Raw genomic sequence first — 19,033 nt, 5'->3', positions numbered from 1 at the left:
TGCCTGTCCAAAGGGTCCACATTTAAATTTCTCAACCTTCTGATTACACAACTTGCATTTCCTTTTATATTAAAGAAAAAGTAGCAAACAAAAATCATAACAGCAGTCGGTTAAAATAGTGTTGTCTGAATGTGTTATGACAATCACATGGCTTCTGTGTTTTATCTTATTTCAACATATTCTAATAAGGTAAGACTGAAGACCAGGCAGAAGATGCTGGGGTGCTTAAACAGAAAACAGAAAGACTACAACGTGTCCAAAGTTACGTGGCCTGGTCTTGTTTTATCTCTGAACGATCTTTTATAATTCCTTGTGTTACATTCTGGTCTTTTGCGTGTAAAGCAGATACAGAAGTCCAGGCCTGTCTGTGGGTGTGTGCTCCTTCACTTCATTTGAATCATAGTCATTTTCACTTTCAGTTTAATTCCTAAGGGTCCATATATGAGCCCTCGGCTTCAGTTCTTCACCATATATGAGCCCTCAGCCTTCAGTTCTTCACCGATATAACTACATTCCATGGCAACCCACCTGGGGCCTGTGTGGTCATGTCACGGATTTCTATGAAAAACAAAAACTTCAAATGGACTCATGAAAGCATGCAAAAAGTTGTGCTCCGATTACTTCTTCAGTTGTAGATGGTAATAATGCTAAATGTTGCTTTCTTTGTGTTTTAATAACTTACAGAATGACTGACCTGAGCTGAAGTACTAACTGGGTATAAATACACCACTAACAATATGATTTTACTCTTAATCAACAAGTTACATTTATGCCACAGGTTCATTTATTTAGAGGATACATTTGAGCAGAGTTCAAAACACAGGCCTGATAGTTTTCAGGTGCCACGCCGGAGCTGCGGGTTGCCGACCACTGGCCTAGTGATCTGACCATAGGATCTGACACTTCTCTTGATCTGACATGCGCAGGTTTCACTGTAACCAACACCAAGGCCTAGCCTACTAGCCATTAAGCCAGTCAGAAACAGGGGGGCGGGACTTGCTTTGACCAAACAAACTGATAGATTCAGTAGGAAATCCCGGGAAATACACGTGCGAATTTTTTTCCACTGTCAACGCGAAACGTATAAACTCAGCCATAGAACACAACTATATTAAGCCTATATTAAGCCTATATTAAGCCTGTATTAAGCCTATATTAAGGGGAAAATGGAACTGAATAGTAATTTTAGGGCTGTAGTATTATTTATGAGTTTGTTGCACTGTAACTGTTTCAAAATCTTTAAAATAAATGCTGCATAGTTTGCTATTATATTTTTAAAAGAAATGAATGTGTCCTTGTTCATGTCATTTAGTCAATGGTTAGGCTACTAATCAATTCCTAGTTTACTTTGGAGTGTTGTTATTGCCACCTGCTGACCGTTCTTGGTATGGCTGTAGTATCTGTAGTCTCCTATGCTATAGAAGCAATAAGGTATGGATTCCTGAGCAGGCCTGCTAGTCCCAAGAGTTCTGGTAATCTGCACAAGCTTCTGAAATATAGGCTTATATTGGGTTTGTTTATCTCATGTCTGAATGTTGTTCATGTATTTCAACAAAATTCAACACAATCTATCATTGAAGGGACTAATTCAAAAGCAAAAATTCTTTGACAGTAATGAAGATCAGGGTTATACATAGACGTATATCTGCACCCAGGGGCCAACAAGTTATGTCTTAAGTGTGTCGCATACATAGCACCCCCACCCTGCTCACCTCCCGAGCAGAGAAAAAAAGTTCAGGCTCAGGAATTTTTCCCACTATCACCCCTGAAAACATCTTCTAAATATAAACCCAGAATCTAATCAATATAGGCCTTTTTGATCCTAAATGCTCTCGAAAGGAATTCTTAGTTAGGACAATCATGTCAGATTATCTTATGCTTTATGGTTTAATACTTTTTAAACATAATTAATTTCATTAAGTTGCACAATAAAGACTACTGGTGAGACTGTATACGGGAAAAACACGAGATTTCCTAAATAACCTTATAAGGCTCCAGAAATCCTTTTTTAAGAGGTTAAAGAGTTAACTGCAAAAAAAAAAAACCCCAGTGGAATGCTCCTTTGAGCTGCTACTTCCACGTGGAAAGAACTGCATTGCAGCGTTCCTATTTTCAGAGCAGACTTCTCCTATCAAAACTGTTCAAAACTGTCTACTATGCGTGTCATTCACAGCGGTTAAAGCTTCATTAACAGGGTACTGAAAGAATAAACCATTTCAGAGCACACAAGCATGTTCCTGTTTCTAAGCTCAGATCTCCTGCCTCTTCAGTTTGCATCACAATTATGTACTGTTTGAAATTTGACACATGCAGAACCGCAGAACCACAGTCATTTTGCACCCCTTCAGCTGATCCGCTCAAATGTTAACTCTAGGGAAAAGAGCCGGTGGCACTTTTTTTTTAAAAAGTGTTAAAAAAAAGTGATGAGGTTTTGCTGTGACTTGGTTGTCAAGTCAGATTTATTTAAAGTCTTTGACAAAATTACGAGTCAGTGTACAGCTAGAAAGGAAGAGCACTAGTGTATACATACTAACAGTGGCAAACTGTCACTTACTGGTAGGTCTTCAGTTTGGGTCATAAATGTCACATATCAATGAAAAAAAACATGTTGATCATGTTAGTTTCTGATAGTGCCCCGGTGGTACTAGTATTCTAGTAGCATGACAGTGCTAAGCTAACAGAGATTCAAATGAGCATTTTGAATTTTTTGTTGTTCTAGATTAAACACAGACGTTTGAAATAAAATGCATTCTTTCTTTCTTTAGATGTTTATAACAGACCTTAACAGCTTACTTTGCAGAGGCTTCTGACTCCTTCAGTACAGAGCCCTGGCATAGAGCTGTTGCTGTTGTCCATTTATAACAACTGGCTGAGACACATTGGTCAGACTCTGGTCAGACCATTGCTCATATTTGCACTTAGTGACATATCTAGGACTTCCGGAAGGACTAGCTCGGGAATGTCAAACTGGGGACTTTCTGGGCCAAATTGCTGTGGATATTAGCATTTATCCTCATCTAATGCTCTGAATTTGGTTGATGAAGGCCTTGCTAATTAGTTGATGAGCTGAATCAGGTGTGTTTAATGAGGCAGTGTGCTGAAGTCTGCAGTGTTATGGCCCACAAGGACTGGAGCCTGACACATAGAGTGACCTTTTTTCTCAGGAATTTGGTCCTACTCATTATACATCAAATGTGATTGGTTAATTCCGCTGTCAGTTTCTACATATGCTCTACATAGTTAATCTGAAATGTTAATAAAACGTTTTATTACAAACTTCTAGTTTGCATTGAAGTTTCCGAATAATAAGTACTGAATAGTTAATGAATGCTAAGCCTTAGCATGTAATAAGCCTGGGATTTTAAGGGGTTAATGTAGGTAGGTGTACATAATAAAGTGACAACAAAGGGTGTTTGTCCACTGCACAAAGAACAGGAACCTTTGCCACCAGGAAACCGGAACCATGATTTTCCATTGGCCATCAGTTCAAGACCGAAGGTTCCAGTTTTATTGTTTTTGGTACTTGTTGAAGCGTTGAAGGTACCAGTAGGACCCTTTGGTTTGTGAAAGTGTCTTTGGTGACACTGCAGCTGAAGCCAATGACAGTTTAGAAAATCCTTCAGTTTTCTAGGTGAGGATAAAGTCACCAAGAACAGTTATAAGAAGATTAATGTGCATTAAAACTTGAACCATAATGGTATGTTGATGTTTCCATTGGTAATTTGAAATGTACTATTTTGTAAAGAGTTCACTGGTTAGGAAGCTAATGCTGTTAGCATTTATATTAGCTTCCTGAACAAGTGTTTTTGCTTTATTTTCACACTCAGCAGTGATACGCATACGTTTTGCTTAATTCTATCCATGATTCTGTATAAATGTTATTTCATATCAGCCAATCAAACACGCTAATTGGCAAGCAACGTAGCTAATAAGCCAAAATAAACACTTGTGGCACAAACTGAGCAAACTGACAATTAACCCCTAAAACGAGCACAAAGTTTTATTACACACTTATATAACATAGACTGAAAACTCAAAGAACCATTTACATTTTTTACACTTTTTACATTTTTGATACTATACACCCCTTTTTTCTAAGAGCCTGATGCTGGTTGATGAAGCAATCTTGGCAGTTACAGGGGGGGTCTGGCTCTTGGAGATGTGAAAGTTCAGAATTTTGCAATACAAAGAGTTAATATAGCAGGTAGTAGTCCTTGGACGTACCTTAAACTGGAGAGGACAGCCTGGTTTAGATGGAAAGGAGGGGCTCAGGGGATCTATTTCTTTGCTATCAAATAACATGACAGCCCTATAGTTGCTGAAATGAATACTGCCAAACCAGCTTAAGACAGGAGATCAGCTGAAGCTTCCCTAGAGCATTAAATGTAAAAGATTGTGTTTCCATGAAATGTAAAGAGGATCAGTGGAAAATCCAAATTCTGCATACTTTGGGAAAAACCCATGCAGTGGGTTCCACTTTCAAATTTAGTGTTGTTGTGGGACTGAGTGCCTATGTACGGATATATATATGGGCATACAGGACTTTCAGTTTATTTGCAACCTTCTGGAAATCAAGTTGTTGAAGACACAGAGGTAAGTAGAATAATTTGCTTAGACCTCCATGATCTGAGAGTAGTAACATAAAGTCTGTATTAAAGTATTGAAGCATTTAAAATGGGATCCCCTGCTACAATTTTCCCAGCATTTGTCTCTTAAATGATGGAGAATGACGGAAGTTTTGAAGATGTCTCTTCTTCAAGTGAAAGCAGGTGTGTATAACTTACCAGCTGAAGTGAGTATTTAATTTTCTTATGAATTCCAGAAATGTGTCAAACATGCAAACTAATGTCTGTTCCTCATTTACAGTAAACAAGCCTTGGAAGGGGTGTTTCACAGCCATTTAGAGGAGAGAGTTCGTCCTTATATCGACCTGATTGACTCTCTGAGGCTGATCGGCATTGAAGAAGATTTAGCTCTACCAACTATAGCAGTGATTGGAGATCAGAGCTCCGGGAAAAGCTCTGTACTGGAGGCGCTGTCTGGGGTGGCGTTACCCAGAGGGAGTGGTGGGTAGTTTTCTCTTGTTTTTTATAGCATTGCAAAGTAATTAAAGTACATGGGTGATCAGCATTGGCATCTGAAGCATTGCATATTTTATTTGTCTTTTACATTATGTTTAAATCTACATCTAAATAAATTAATACATGTATAAAAAATGGAATTCCATGGAAATGGAATACGTCTTTCATGTTATTTGCATCTTCTTCACTTCCTAATCACATTTTACATTTTTCAATTGTTTTTGTATTATCTATGAAGTTGAATATAATATAATATAATATAATATAATATAATATAATATAATATAATATAATACATGTAAACACATAAAACATTACAATTACAATTACTAATGTGTAACGTAAAGAGGAATCAGTAAACAGAAATGGATGTATAATAATTCTCTGCCCACTGTAGGTATTGTTACCAGGTGTCCTCTGGAGCTCAAGCTGAGGAAGATCAAGTGTGGGGTTCATTGGAGGGCAGTCATATCTTACCAAGAAGAGTTCATTGAGTTTGATGACCCATCACTGGTTGAAGGTTATGTTGCAGAAGGTCAGTGCAATTGTTGATAATAATAAGTAAAATAAATATGATTTCTTACCATCAGCCTTTTGCCATCTTAGCTTAGTCCATCAGCAAAAAGGCGTATACCCTTTATTCAAGTGTTACGTCTGTCTAACAGCTCAGAATGTGTTGGCTGGTGATGGAGTTGGAATATGTGATGACCTCATCACTCTGGAGATCATGTCTCCTGATGTCTGTGACCTTACACTGATCGATCTGCCTGGGATTGCAAGGGTTCCTGTAAAAGGTCAGCCTGAGGATATCGGAGATCAGGTTAGTATAAACTATGATCTTTAAGACGTTTTAAAGTGAATTAAGAATTTTTAATTTATTCTTAATGTTACATTTCTTTCTGTCACGTAGATCAAAAATCTCATACGGACCTTTATTGAGAAAAGTGAAACCATCAATTTGGTCGTGGTACCATGCAATGTTGACATTGCAACAACAGAGGCACTGAAGATGGCACAGGAGGTGGACCCTGAAGGGAAAAGAACTCTGGGTAATGAAATTTACAACTTAACATATTTTTGTTATGTTCATGTTTGTTTAGATCTTTATATTTCACTGTTGTCGAAAGAGTCTCCTAAATAATAACTTTACAGGAAAAAGAAAAAAACTACTGTACTTTCAGTGTAAGTCAATGGAACCAGACTTTTTTCCAAGTCAATTTGGGTCATTTCTTTGAGTCCATTCATCTTGATATTGACATTTAGTATAAAGGGTGACAGGTAGTTTCAAATGATGCCAAAAACTGAAAAATGTCAAAATGGAGATGAAAGTTTTTATTCCTACAAGGGTGATCAACTTTATATAAACACACAGAACTTTAGAAGTTTAGAACTGTGAAAAAAAACACATTTGGCTTGCAAAAAAGGAGAATAATAGACCATTTGACAAAAAACAGAAGTGCGTAACCACTGGTTAAAACAAGTTCCGCTTTTGCCTTTCAGACAGTTACTAACCTCAGAAACACAGGATCTCATATCAGTTCCGTTCACCACAAGAAGGTGTGTCACTTTGCATTTGTCATAGTTGCCAAGACAAAAATCGAGGATGTGTCTAGAACTAACTATTATTACATAAATAATATTATTATTGTTATATACACAATAACAAAACAGCAGTCACAATTGCTAAATATTAAATTGTTAATATTTTCCTTTATTATTTACATTATATCTTTACTGTTTAGAATATATAACGGGTCTCCTTTTTCCATAATAATACAATGCCATGTTTAGAAAAGGTTTTGTGATTTAATGATATCTCTAATTATATATTTATCTTTATCTCCTGACTCATCTTTCAATGTGACATCTGCGGTATCTATTCATACATTTGAATTAGAAAATTACTATTAAATTACTAAGTAACACGGTTTACATTTCTGGCCTACGTTGGAGATTACTTATCATGGGATGTTTAACATAAATTTATCATATAAAATTTTTAATTATATGGCATCTTGACACATGGCTGACATGGTATGATTGATTTAAAAAAAAAATTATATCAAAATCTGTTGCAGGGACAGAGGGCCTAGATTTGGGATAATAATCATTTTAATACTACGACTACTACTGATACTCCTACTACTACTAACAATAATAATAATAATAATAATAATAATAATAATAAATGTTTGTGAACAAACTATAACTTGGCTCAATGAAGCCAGCTAATAACTCTACCAAGGATAAAGCAGTTGCAGAAGACTGACTGATTGTTTTTGATAACTTAATTGGAATTATATAGGAATTTGTTTTTGTTGTCACTAGGCTTTTGCTATGGTATCCCAGGTGATTGCTACGATAAGATGTTGCTAGACTGTTGCTGTACTTTTCCAATTGGTTGCTAAAGTTGCTAGGCTTTTGCTATGGTATCCCAGGTGGTTGCTAAGATAAGATGTTGCTAGGATGTTGCTGTGCTATGCCAGGTAGTTGCGTAAGTGTTTCTAGGCCATTGTTATGGTATTCCAGGTGGTTGCAAATGTGTGTGTGTGTGTGTATGTATGTATGTGTGTGTATATATATATATATATATATATATATATATATATATATATATATACATGATCTTTGAAGGAACATTGTATAAATACTGTTGAATAAGGTAAATTGGACAAAAAATACAAAGAAATAAAAATAAATTACAAGGAATAAAAATTAAATGAAGAACAGTAAATTTCTTTTTGACTATATGGTACATTTCTAAATGACTTTTTCAAGCCAACTTAATAATGAATAAAACATGTGTAATAAAAATATATTGTTTTTTTTTTCAGCTATTCTTACTAAGCCAGACCTTGTTGACAGAGGAACAGAGAAGAACATATTGGATGTAGTCAGAAATCAGGTTATTCCTTTAAGCAAAGGATACATCATCGTTAAGTGCCGTGGTCAGAAGCAGATTGATGAGAAAATCTCTCTGGAGGAGGCCACTCGAGTGGAGAGAGACTTCTTCAAACGTCACGAATTCTTCAGGTAAGCTTCACATGAAGAAGTCATTTGTAATTTGTACAATCATTTCTTATTCGTGACATTTAAGCAGCTCATAAAGCACCTTTTTTTCATTGACAGTTGCCTTTTGAATGAGGAGAAAGCAACGATTCAGTGCCTTGCCGGCAAACTGACTCAAGACCTGGTTGATCACATCAAAGTACAAATATGTTTTCTTTACTCTCCTTAAACCCTAAAGCATGCTTTTCAAGAGTTCCTAGACCATGTTTAGATACAGCCATGGACTGTAATTTACATGAACGTCATATGAACATATAACGTGAGGAAGTACAGTAAACAAGCATGACCAGTTTTTTTGGTTAAAACAGGACAGTGGCAGTGGTATGTTTGGACTTTACAGGCCTTACATTTACATTTACGGCATCTGGCTGATGCTCTTATCCAAAGTGACTTACAATTTGATGATTTTACACAGGTAGGCCAATGTGGTGTTAGGAGTCTTGCCCAAGGACTCTTATTGGTATAATGTAGGGTGCTTGCCCTTGTGGGGGATTGAACCCCTATAGCGTAAAAGGCCTAGACCCACCTACTTTTTTTATCGGCCCAATGACCGATAATCACAATGGCTTGTGATCAAATCACTGTAATGTGTCTAAATGTAGCTAATCTCGTTTTACTGTTTCTTTTCCTTTTTTTCTTTTAGAAATCACTGCCTCTGCTTTCAGAGCAGATAAAGAAGCAGCTTTGGGACTTGAGAAAAGAGTTGGGTCAGTGTGAAGCTGGCCCACCACTGGATCCACAGAAGAGGAGGGACTTCTTCATTAATGTAAGTGACCACTTGTTAGCATCAGTACTGTTCCTGATGTATTACAGCACATACTAACATGCCACTACCACATACAGTTGATGGTCTGCCACCCCAAAAATATCTGGCCTATAGTGTGGTCTCTTTCGATTCATAGGGTATATAATGGCTGACAAATTGTACAAATTCTGTATATAGTAGGTGATACAATTATAAAATGACCAGTGAGTGCTAATGTGGGTCTGATGTTAGATGTACATGCTTAAATGCTTAAATTCTGTGTTGGTGGTCCCTTGTTCTTGCAGACTTTGATGAAGTTCAATGACAAGATCAACCACTTGGCATGTAGTAATTTGGGTAATGAAGACAACTTGTTTGTTCAGCTCCGGTCAGAGTTCAAAAAGTGGAAAGAGCATCTTGACAGTACAAAGTCATCATGTAAGTAAATGCTCCACAGGCCGAGAAGTGCCTGGGTTGCAATATAAAATCGAAATTCTCACAGCCCAGTTTATATCTAAACATCTAAAGTGGAGTATCTGTAAGGCGAGAATGAGTTGAAAAAATCACAGAAAAACAAAGCCTATGAAATATCAAGCTAAACCTGTGGAGTTTATATCTTTATATTAAAAGTCATGTTCTATGTGAAGATTTATTCAGCCGAGATTTTATGTTAAAATTTAAATCCAACGCAGTTCATGATGTGGTCCAGACTGTGGTGAAAGAATATGACCTGAAGTACAGAGGAAGGGAGCTGCCTGGCTTCAGTGATTATAACGTGTTTGAGATGGTGGTGCAGAGACTTGTTATCCAACTGAAGGGAACAGCCATTGAGCGACTCAGAGTCGTAAGAGGTATGTTTACACTTACACACCACGTCTTTCACAATTTCTGTTGCTCATCATGTACCTACATTTGCTAATCTTGTATTTACACTCATCTTTCATTTTTCAGAAATGTCTACTATATAGAAGCACTTTTATTAAATGAAATTAAATGTGTCAGACTTTTCTGATGCACCTCTAACGTCACTTAGTGTAGAATAGTGGATCTAGATCAGGCATGTCAAACTGGGGACCTTCTGGCCAAAGCTGCATAGATTAGCATTTCATGAAGGTCTTGCTATTTAGCTGATGAGCTGAATCAGTTTACTGAAGTCTTCAGTGTTTTGGGTCGCAAGGACTGGATCCTGACACATGAGGCCTAGGTTAGGGGTACAGGTCCTCACCAATCACCACTGTGCAGAGTTTAGTTCCAACCCTAATCTAACACACCTATTCCAGTTGATAATGAGCTTTAGGGGCATCTGAGCATGGATGTGTTGGATCTAAATTCTCCAGGGTGGTAGACCCTGGGACCTATGTTCTAGATCAACTTCCATTCAGCACTTGATTATCTTGCTAGACCAAAAAGATCAAAACACTTTCAAGCAACCAAAGAAAATGTCTGGTTGGTTCAGAGAATCCTCCAAAATTTGTGAAGGGGTTCAGTGATAGGGAACAATATGGTGGATTAAAAACTAGGCAAGAAAAAAAAAAAACTTTATCTACTTTTCATGTAAGGAAGGTTAAATTTTTTCAAGGATGTTGATGACATTGTTTTCAGACCCTCTTTGAAAGTATTAGAGTTGTATTAAGTCCCTAAGCTGATAAGGAAGCCAGATTTGTATATTTTGTCTTTAATGTGTTTTCTGCCATCTGGTGGTGAACATTTTTACTCACATGTTTACATGTTATATGTTTATAACACCTGCTCAGGTGTTTTTGATTTGTTAAGTGGTCCTATTATAAAAAAGGGCATGTTTTGGAGCCACATGCTGTGCCCTGAAGTCTATGAGTGGGCTGTACCTTGATTGCCCATCACTGTGTAGGCCTCTTGTTTTTAGACTTTATGTTGTTAATGATGCATTTTTTAATTATTTTATTACATTTTTTGGATGGAAAATTGCCTTGCTTTATTTCCCTTCATCCACATTTTGACTGTTTTTGAACTGTTGAGGAGGTAATAGTTGGCCGAAGCATCAGGTTTTGGATAAGCTGAGAATGAGTATGTGAGCAGAATGTAGCTCACATGGTGGGAAATGACTTCTGCAAAGTTTTACAGTTGAACCAATTTGTTCATTGTATGCATTGAACATGGTCTCATAGCTTAAATCTGAAAAGTATTAATTGATTTATACCAGTGAAGATTTATTAAGATCAGCTGAAGTAGAGTTAATGAATCCTTAACACAGTGTGCCATGACAAACATGATTCCAGTTTTAAAGATGTCAGTGGAATAATAATCTTAAAATGAGATTTCCACATGTTGACTTCCCAAGAAGGAAACACTGTCCTCTGACCAATGACCACTAAAATTACTAGCCAATTCATCTGGCTGAAAAAACAACCCTAGTATGATGCCATGTCTGGCTTTTTTTAAATATAAATTGTAGCTCTGAAAGAAATAAATACCTTTTTTGCAGTGTCTCATGTAATAATGTCTCATTAGTGAGCACTGTGTTGAGCAGCTGCTCAGAAAACCCCACAAAAACAAAACAAAACAAAAAAATAAGAACTGTCAGTAACTACCTTAACTTAAAAAAATCTGTTGGAAATTGCAGACCTGTTAAAAATGAATCTATAATAATTTCAACAAGAATTTAACACTGCGAGGAGTTTTGCACTGCTTTATGAAACAGAAGTGCAGATTATACACTGACCAGCTGCTTATTTAAGTACATCTACTTTGTCCATTTTATCAGCTCCACTTACCATATAGGTGCATTTATAGCTCTACAACTGCAACCTGTAGTCCATCTGTTTCTCTGTATACTTTATTAGCCACCTTTCATCTGTTCTTCTATGGTCAGGACCCCACAGACCCCATAAGGGCCTTCAGATTCCACATATCGAAGGTTACTGATGTTTCTTCCACCAATCCTGAATCTTTAATCCAATCCTCCTGTCCTGCTTCTCTCCCAAGTTTTGCACATAGGTTGAACATGTATGGTGACTTGGCAGCCTTGTCTGACCAGTTTGTTTGTCTATTTTCTGTCTAAAACTAAAGAAGCAGGGACCTCTTAGCTGATTAAGCACATTTCGGGTAATGGGTGTTTTTTTTTTAATCTAATTAGCCTTGTTTAATTGTGATTCATGCATTCCAGAGACCATCCAATCGCAGTTCTCAGAAGCATCCAAAGACTGCTTCCTCAACTATCCTTTCCTCCAGTGTGTTGCCACGGTAAACACTACTTTTAGCATTAGAAGACGAATATGATCGTTCTGACATTTTAAAACACTTTTACACTTTATTGTTTCATTGCTTCCCCAGAACAAGATAGACAACATTCAGTCAAAGCAAGAAGCCAAAGTGGAGCAGAGGATCTTGGAGCAGTTCGAGATGGAGCAACTCGTCTACACTCAAGATAGCATCTACTTCAAAACCTTGAACGAGATCAATAATGCTGGGGTGTCCGAGGATAACTTTGCTGGGCTTGACAGCAGGAACAAATATCCTGAAATGCTGCATGCTTATTATGAGGTATATTCTGATTTACATGAAGAACAGAACTCTATTAAAGCTATAAAGAACATGAATAAACATGTAATTTTGTCATGTTGATGACTAAACTATGGAACTCACCAAAAAGTAGATGTTTTCTTTTCAAATATGCACTATATGGACAAAAATATTGGAACTACACATTACACCTACAGCAGCTTTTATGACATCCCATTCTAATCCATAGGCATTGATATGGAGTTGGTTCCTCCTTTGCAGCTATAACAGCTTCCACTCTTCTGGAAAAATTTCTACAAGATTTTTGGAGTGTGTCTGTGGGAATTTTTGCCCACTCGTCCAGAGGAGCATTTGTGAGATCAGACACTGATGTTGGATGAGAAGGCCTGGCTCACAATCTCCGCTCTAATTCATCCCAAAGATGTTTGATGGGGTTGAGGTCAGGGCTCTGTGAGGGCCAGTGAAATTTTTCCACATCAAACTCACCCAGTCATGCCTGTATGGACCTTGATTTGTGCACTGGTGCTCAGTTATGTTGGAACAGGAAGGGGCTGTCCCCAAACTGTTTCCACAAAGTTTGAATCGTACAATTGCCCAATGTCATGGTCTGCTGAAGCATTAAGATTTCCCTTCACTGGAACTAAGGGGCCAAGGCCAGGCCCTGAAAAACAACCCCATAGCATTATCCTTCCTCTGCCAAACTTTACAGTTGGCACAATGCAGTCAGACACGGAACGTTCTCCTGGCATTTGCCAAACCCAGACTCATCCATTAGATATAGATACATAAGCAAGATATAGAAGCGTGATTGGTCACTCCATAGAATATGTCCACTGCTACAGGGTCCAGTGGCGGTGTGCTTTACAGCACTCCATCTAATGCTTGGCATTGTGATTAGTGGCGTAAGGCTTGCATGCAGCTGCTCGGCCATGGAAACCCATGCCATGAAGCTCTTAGCGTAGCTTATGTGTGTTGTTACTGCCAGAGGTTTGAACTCTGTTATTGAGTTAACAGTTGGCAACTAACTTTACATGGTCCTCCACTTCATGGCTGAGTTGCTGTGGTTCCTAAACATTCCCATTTTTCAGTAACACCACTCAGTTAATCGTGAAATGTCTAGGAAGAAATTTCACAAACTGACTCGTTACAAAGGCAGCAGTCTATTACAGCACAACACCCGAGTTCAGCTCTTTAGAACGACCCATTCTTTTACAAATGTTTATAAAGGCAGACTGCATAACAAGGTGCATGATTTTATACACCTGTGGCTATGGGACTGAATGAAACACCAAAATCAAATGATTTGAGTTGTGCTCCAATACTTTTGTCCATACTGTACACTTAGTTAATGCTTCATAATATGAAAATGCTCAAGAGAAACAATGAATTACATGCAACATGTAAACTGTTTAGACAGAAATTAACAATCCTGTTACCCTAACAGATCGTCGTGCAGCGACTGGCTGACCAGGTGCCCATGCTGATCCGATACTTCATGCTGAAGGAGTCTGCTCAGCTGCTCTGCAGTGAGATGTTGGGGTTAATGGACGGTGCTAACATAGCTGAGGTTCTCCGGGAGGAGTCAGAAGTCAGCAGACGCCGCATTAACATGCAGAACCGGATGGACCGTCTCACCATTGCTCAAGAGAAGCTCAGTAACTTTGTTTAAAAAGCTTGGATTTAGGCCATCATAGACACAAACTAGAGCTCTTGGGATTATTCAGATGTAGTAATCGCAATTACCATCATTTTTATTTTTAAAAGGGAATGTAGTTCTTTTATGTGTTTGTATGCGTGCATAGGTTTCAAAGGTTCTACGTCACTAGTTCTCAATCCTCCTCTTGGAGTATAAGCACCCAGCACGTTCTGGAGTTTCCCCTACTCCTGAGGTAAACTGGGTTTGTCAGAGCAGGGTCAACACACTTAGGGCAGTGACATTCCAGGACCAGGACTGAAATAGCCTACATGGTACTGGGCATTTCTGTTAGCATTTCATAAAGTCTTCATTAAACTGAAGAATGGAGTGGAAATTTTGTGTGGAAATCAGTTCCTTGTGTAAATTCAGGTAAATTAAAACGTGTTTGAATGTTGAAAGCAGCTCACAGGAATGCAGTCTAGAACAGGGGAACCAATCTTATCCACAAAGGGCCTGGATTGGCAGCAGATTTTCATTACACAAACATTAAAATCATTAACAACTTATTTAAGCAAGCAAATGAGGTTCTTCTTGATTGTTCTAAAAACCTGCAGTCACCTCGGCCCTTTCTTCCTGACCCCTGATCAAGACCATCTAAATAAAACGGCAGAAATCTCCAACATGCTCCAATAGCGTCTATATTAAGCTATTAATTCATTTACACTACAGATTGGTAAAATTTAAGTCTCTTAGTTCAGCTGGTCACACTCTTCTACAGGTGAAACTATGCAGATCCATAGCTGTTCATGTTAATGCCTAAACCATTTCACATCAACCCTTGGCATGTTGCTGTTATACACGGCATTGTAAGAAGTGCACAATATCAAAAATATTAAAGATTTGATCTTGATTTACTTTTGTTGACAATAAAAGCACCTTTCAATTAATCTCTGTGGTGACATCCTGTTTGAGCCTGGATCAGGTTTGACGATGCATGGAATAGCTATAATCTGGGTTGTCCCACTGACTGGAGTGGAAAACCATTGTTGTAGTGCAGAAACTTTGAGCTGGGGTTTGGAAAGTGCTGCTTTAAACTGCAAATTTGGCTTACACAGGAAAAGGGGGGGGGGAAGAAATATGGACAAAATGGTACGGTGATAATTTTATTAGTACACAAAAAAACACCAGACAAATTTAGCGCTTGCCACCAACACGAGGAGCGTTAACCTTCATAGGCTTAGCGATCTTCTGTTTGGGTGCAGCCTTCGCATGGGCCTGTAACAAAAGTTACAGACATTATATATACACACAGAACCACCTCAGAGGTTAACAAGAAAAAAGCTGATCTTGTATGAACACCACCAAATCACATGAGGCATGGCTTTCTCTAAGATAGAATGACTTGTCAAAATGCAAATTCAACTTCAGCCCTGTTGGCATCAAGCTTAATGACACTTTGGTAAAGCAGAATTAAATACTGTACGGCTATATAGACACACTAAGAACCCATTCTATTGGTGGGTACTAGGCGTAAACATAGCCTCATACTCTATGCCACCTTTTGACACAGCAGCGACACAAGTCGTACCGCAACGCCTCAAGGGGCATTTTGACAAAATTGACTGGTCAGTGCCTCATTGAGGCTCATTACTGCTTCCAAAGCTGGAACAATAACCATTCTCTAAATCACGTTAGACTGCAGTTCAGGCCAAAGTACTGCAGAGTTTTGCCTTCTACCTCATTAAATACCTAACAATTTATATGCTAACCAGAAAAGCTTTAAGTTGTATTCTGTGTCAGAATAGGCAAAACATGTAGCCCTCCAGAACCCATGTTTGATACCTCTTCACTAAACAATGGGATCAAGTTAAAGATTCCTTCTGCAGGACTTGCCAAAGCCAACTTAAGACCCTTACCTTAGTAGTTGGGGCAGGCACTTTCTTGGCTGCCTGCTTTGCCTTCTTGGCCTCCTTGGCAGCCCTAAAGTGTGAAAGTAATAAGGTTATAAAAAAAAAAAAAAAAAAAAAAAAAAAAAACCACAACACAGAATAAACAAGAAGCACACTTTCTTGCAAAAACTGAATTCTAACAAAAAACAACAACAAAAAAAAAAAACTAACAACAAGACTAAAATTGTTTAAAAGGTTTCAGGTTATAATCTCCATAAGACTAAAGACAATCTGATCTGCATTTCTGATTACAGCTAATGGGTCCTATTTACACATTATGGCATTAAAACAGGTCCTATATCTGGACGTTGTTCACAGACACAAAAGACATGTAACTTGTAATTGGGATATACTCAGATTCTGAGACAGCTAAACACATTGTGGCCACATAGCTTCACAGAAACAGTTTAATCTACCTGGCGTATTTCCTTATTTATTAACAGTAACATACAACAGGAATACATGCTTTTTCAACAGTTCTCCCCAATGTACACAGAAAGGAGGCGCAAGCCAGTCAGTACTATTGTATCTAGAAGCAGCAGAAAAGAAAGGCAAGTTCATTTCAGACTAGGGCACACTCCAGACACCAAACATTCCTTGGTCAATTGCCAGAATTCAGGATAGCAGGGATGGGTTACCAAATTAGCTTTTTTTGGCAAAACATTCCATGCAGCTTGCTGGCTCACTAAAAGCACCAAACATCACAGCATGAAATGATAAGCATTGACACAAGTGAAAAGGAAAAAAAAAAAAAAAAAAAAAAAAAAAAAAAAAAAACAACAACAAAAAAAAAAAAAATCGAATGCATGTACAATCACACTTATGTTTACACTGACCTGATGGCCTGCTCCCGCTGAGCCTTGCGCACCTCTGGCTTCTGGTTCCTCTTGGCCAGGATATCAGCCAAAGAGGCACCAGTGATGGCCCTCTGGAACTTGACAGCACGGCGGGTGCGTTTCTTTGTCACCTCTTCCTGTTAGAGCAGAAAACGGTATAATTAAGGAAAAATTTGTAAAAAATAAAGTAGGCCCGGGCAATAAAAATATTTGAGGTTTGATAAGTTGGACAAAATTAGATAACAGACAATGCACCAACAGTACCACACCAAAAATTACTTTAAGTTGCTTAAGTTACTCAAATGTGTAAACTGGCTTAAAACAAATTTAAAAATGCCAAACATAACTACTGTATATCAATATTTAATCGAGTTGATGTAACATTGTGTGGAACTGATGTACGCACTTGAGTCATGTAAATTAAACTTTTTTTCCCAGTGCACCTTTAAAACTCAAGCTTTAAATGCTTTGTCTCAAGTCTTTTCAATTAAACATGCAGCAGGTCAAGTGCTGTAAAAGTACTCTGAAAGCTTACTATGGTACCAATAACAGCTGCATCATCCACCCCTTAAAACAAGCTACCTGAGAATTTGAAACCCTATAACAGCATGAAGGGCCCAGGATTGTATCTCAGGTCCTCAGATGTCCAAAGTCCAAGTATTAAGCTTACCAAAATTATTTATCACTCAAACATTCTATGACCAAGTGTAAGCAGTTTTGTGCACCTCTCATACAAATCAAGTGTAGTGGAACACATGTATCAAATCAAGTCTTTATCCCTCTGCGAAATTAAGTTTAAATGATTTTAGGAAGGATTCCCAAAGAACTGTAGGACTACAAAGACACTAAGAACCCACTGTATAGAGTCCTAGGCGTAAACATAGCCCTTTTATTTTATGCCACCATTTGACACAAAACGACAGGAGTCGGTCGCTTTGCAACGCCTGAATGGGCAACTGATCATACAGATTACAGTAACTGCTCATAATACAAGATTTTATCATCACCACATCACAAATTAACCAGCTGCAAATCAAAGACTGCTGAACTTACGGACAAGCCCTTCTTGTGCTTGCGCCTGTAAAGAACGGTCCAGTTGATCTGTCTAGGGTTCCTTTTGGTCAGGAAAGCAGACTCGCACTTGGCATTCAGGAACTGGAACACCTGAAAAAGATAAAACATGAGCCAGTACTGTAAAATGCACATCACCAGGAGAAAGATGCATAATTTGGGGGCTCTCAAATCCAGGGATCCCATGCGATGCATTTTCCACAACAGACTCAACTCCAAATCTTAGTGGTTCTCAGCCCAGTGCACATTTCTGCTCGATTGCTGTGTTTTGCAAGTTAGGCCGGATCAACTGGGCTTGTCTGGGGACTGGTTTGAGAGCAAATGCCTTGTTTAACAAACAAGCACCTCGCGCGCTTGGTCAGGTGTGTTGGGAGTAAATAAAACACAAAACACGGGGTCCCAGAAGCACGTTTGAGAGCGGCAGACATAAAACACAGAACTGAACCAGCTCAGCAGTGCTGGACACACCGCGCTCACAGCGCTCACACACACTAGCTACTAAAGATAGCCTACCAGCTACTTAGCAAGCTATCCTGGCTACACTGGCAGTAGGTTAATACACAACACTCAAACGAAATAAAGTGGCCCCAATAAAAGAAGTTATATCTACACCGAACACGTAAACAGACGACACTCGAGTCTTAAAGCCATTCGATCCTTTAGTTATTATCGTGTGTCGAGGCTTCCATGGCGACCAGGCCGGTGTTTAGCTAACTGTGCCATCATTCACCGCCAAGTTGAAGCTTTAAGGAGTTAATAAACCTCGGTCAGAAACCGGGGGCTCATGTGTTATAAAACAGTAAGCTATTCTTAAGAAAAACATATTTCTGTAGCTCAGAAATGACTTCTGACATTATTTTCACGTTACCTTTCCGTCGATCCTGGCATATCGCCGGCCGTGGCCGGGATAGATTTTATACCCGCTAAAGCTGCACAACTCGACCCTGCAAGTCACAAATAGCGAATAAATATCGAAGAAAGACACTTATAAAACATCTCACGGTTCCAGTAACAGATGTATTTTAAAGATTTGCAGGCAGATGTTTACGGATAAAACGGGACTTCGCTTACTTCATGGCGGCGAGTCAGAAGAGGAAGAGGAAGAGGAATTGTGGGTAGTCGGCTTATAAATAAAGCAGTTTGGTGAA

The 19,033-nt window shown here is 38.4% G+C and overlaps 2 protein-coding genes and 2 non-coding genes across 4 annotated transcripts; 1 reads left to right on the top strand and 3 right to left on the bottom strand.

Annotated features, from left to right (window-relative positions):
- Positions 1 to 4,250: 4,250 nt before the first annotated feature.
- On the top strand, positions 4,251 to 14,976 carry LOC108429797 (interferon-induced GTP-binding protein Mx3-like). Its single transcript, XM_017701808.1, has 14 exons — positions 4,251 to 4,593; positions 4,703 to 4,769; positions 4,867 to 5,066; positions 5,479 to 5,616; positions 5,747 to 5,901; positions 5,992 to 6,130; positions 7,916 to 8,114; positions 8,211 to 8,289; positions 8,794 to 8,916; positions 9,201 to 9,333; positions 9,588 to 9,746; positions 12,038 to 12,114; positions 12,205 to 12,414; positions 13,838 to 14,976. Exons 2-14 carry the CDS (start codon positions 4,717 to 4,719, stop codon positions 14,060 to 14,062), a joined length of 1,890 nt encoding a protein of 629 aa, XP_017557297.1. The 5' UTR covers positions 4,251 to 4,593; positions 4,703 to 4,716; the 3' UTR covers positions 14,063 to 14,976.
- A 203-nt stretch (positions 14,977 to 15,179) lies between these two features.
- Positions 15,180 to 19,030, bottom strand: rpl24 (ribosomal protein L24). Its single transcript, XM_037543557.1, has 6 exons — positions 18,957 to 19,030; positions 18,754 to 18,829; positions 17,868 to 17,978; positions 16,815 to 16,951; positions 15,946 to 16,009; positions 15,180 to 15,304 (listed from the first exon to the last, which is right to left on the bottom strand). Exons 1-6 carry the CDS (start codon positions 18,959 to 18,961, stop codon positions 15,224 to 15,226), a joined length of 474 nt encoding a protein of 157 aa, XP_037399454.1. The 5' UTR covers positions 18,962 to 19,030; the 3' UTR covers positions 15,180 to 15,223.
- Positions 15,506 to 15,638, bottom strand: LOC119264865. Its single transcript, XR_005131264.1, has one exon. It is a non-coding gene; the product is annotated as a small nucleolar RNA SNORA17 (small nucleolar RNA).
- Positions 17,640 to 17,771, bottom strand: LOC119264863. Its single transcript, XR_005131262.1, has one exon. It is a non-coding gene; the product is annotated as a small nucleolar RNA SNORA17 (small nucleolar RNA).
- Positions 19,031 to 19,033: the final 3 nt, after the last annotated feature.

The sequence above is a fragment of the Pygocentrus nattereri genome, chromosome 12 (assembly GCF_015220715.1).
Source record: "Pygocentrus nattereri isolate fPygNat1 chromosome 12, fPygNat1.pri, whole genome shotgun sequence".
NCBI lineage: Eukaryota > Metazoa > Chordata > Actinopteri > Characiformes > Serrasalmidae > Pygocentrus > Pygocentrus nattereri.
The sequence above is the reverse complement of the archived record's forward strand: the minus strand, read 5'-3'. Positions and strand labels throughout refer to the sequence as shown.

Bases quoted from the DNA above. Each gene is read 5' to 3' on its own strand.
- LOC108429797 (XM_017701808.1), top strand. From the start codon at position 4,717: ATGATGGAGAATGACGGAAGTTTTGAAGATGTCTCTTCTTCAAGTGAA. The intron at 4,770-4,866 runs GTGTGTATAACT...CCTCATTTACAG, and splicing joins TCTTCTTCAAGTGAAAGCAG to TAAACAAGCCTTGGAAGGGG. The intron at 8,917-9,200 runs GTAAGTGACCAC...TTGTTCTTGCAG, and splicing joins GGAGGGACTTCTTCATTAAT to ACTTTGATGAAGTTCAATGA.
- rpl24 (XM_037543557.1), bottom strand. The intron at 17,979-18,753 runs GTAACGTGAAAA...TATCTTTTTCAG, and splicing joins ATGCCAGGATCGACGGAAAG to GTGTTCCAGTTCCTGAATGC. The intron at 15,305-15,945 runs GTAAGGGTCTTA...CTTTTGTTACAG, and splicing joins TGCCTGCCCCAACTACTAAG to GCCCATGCGAAGGCTGCACC.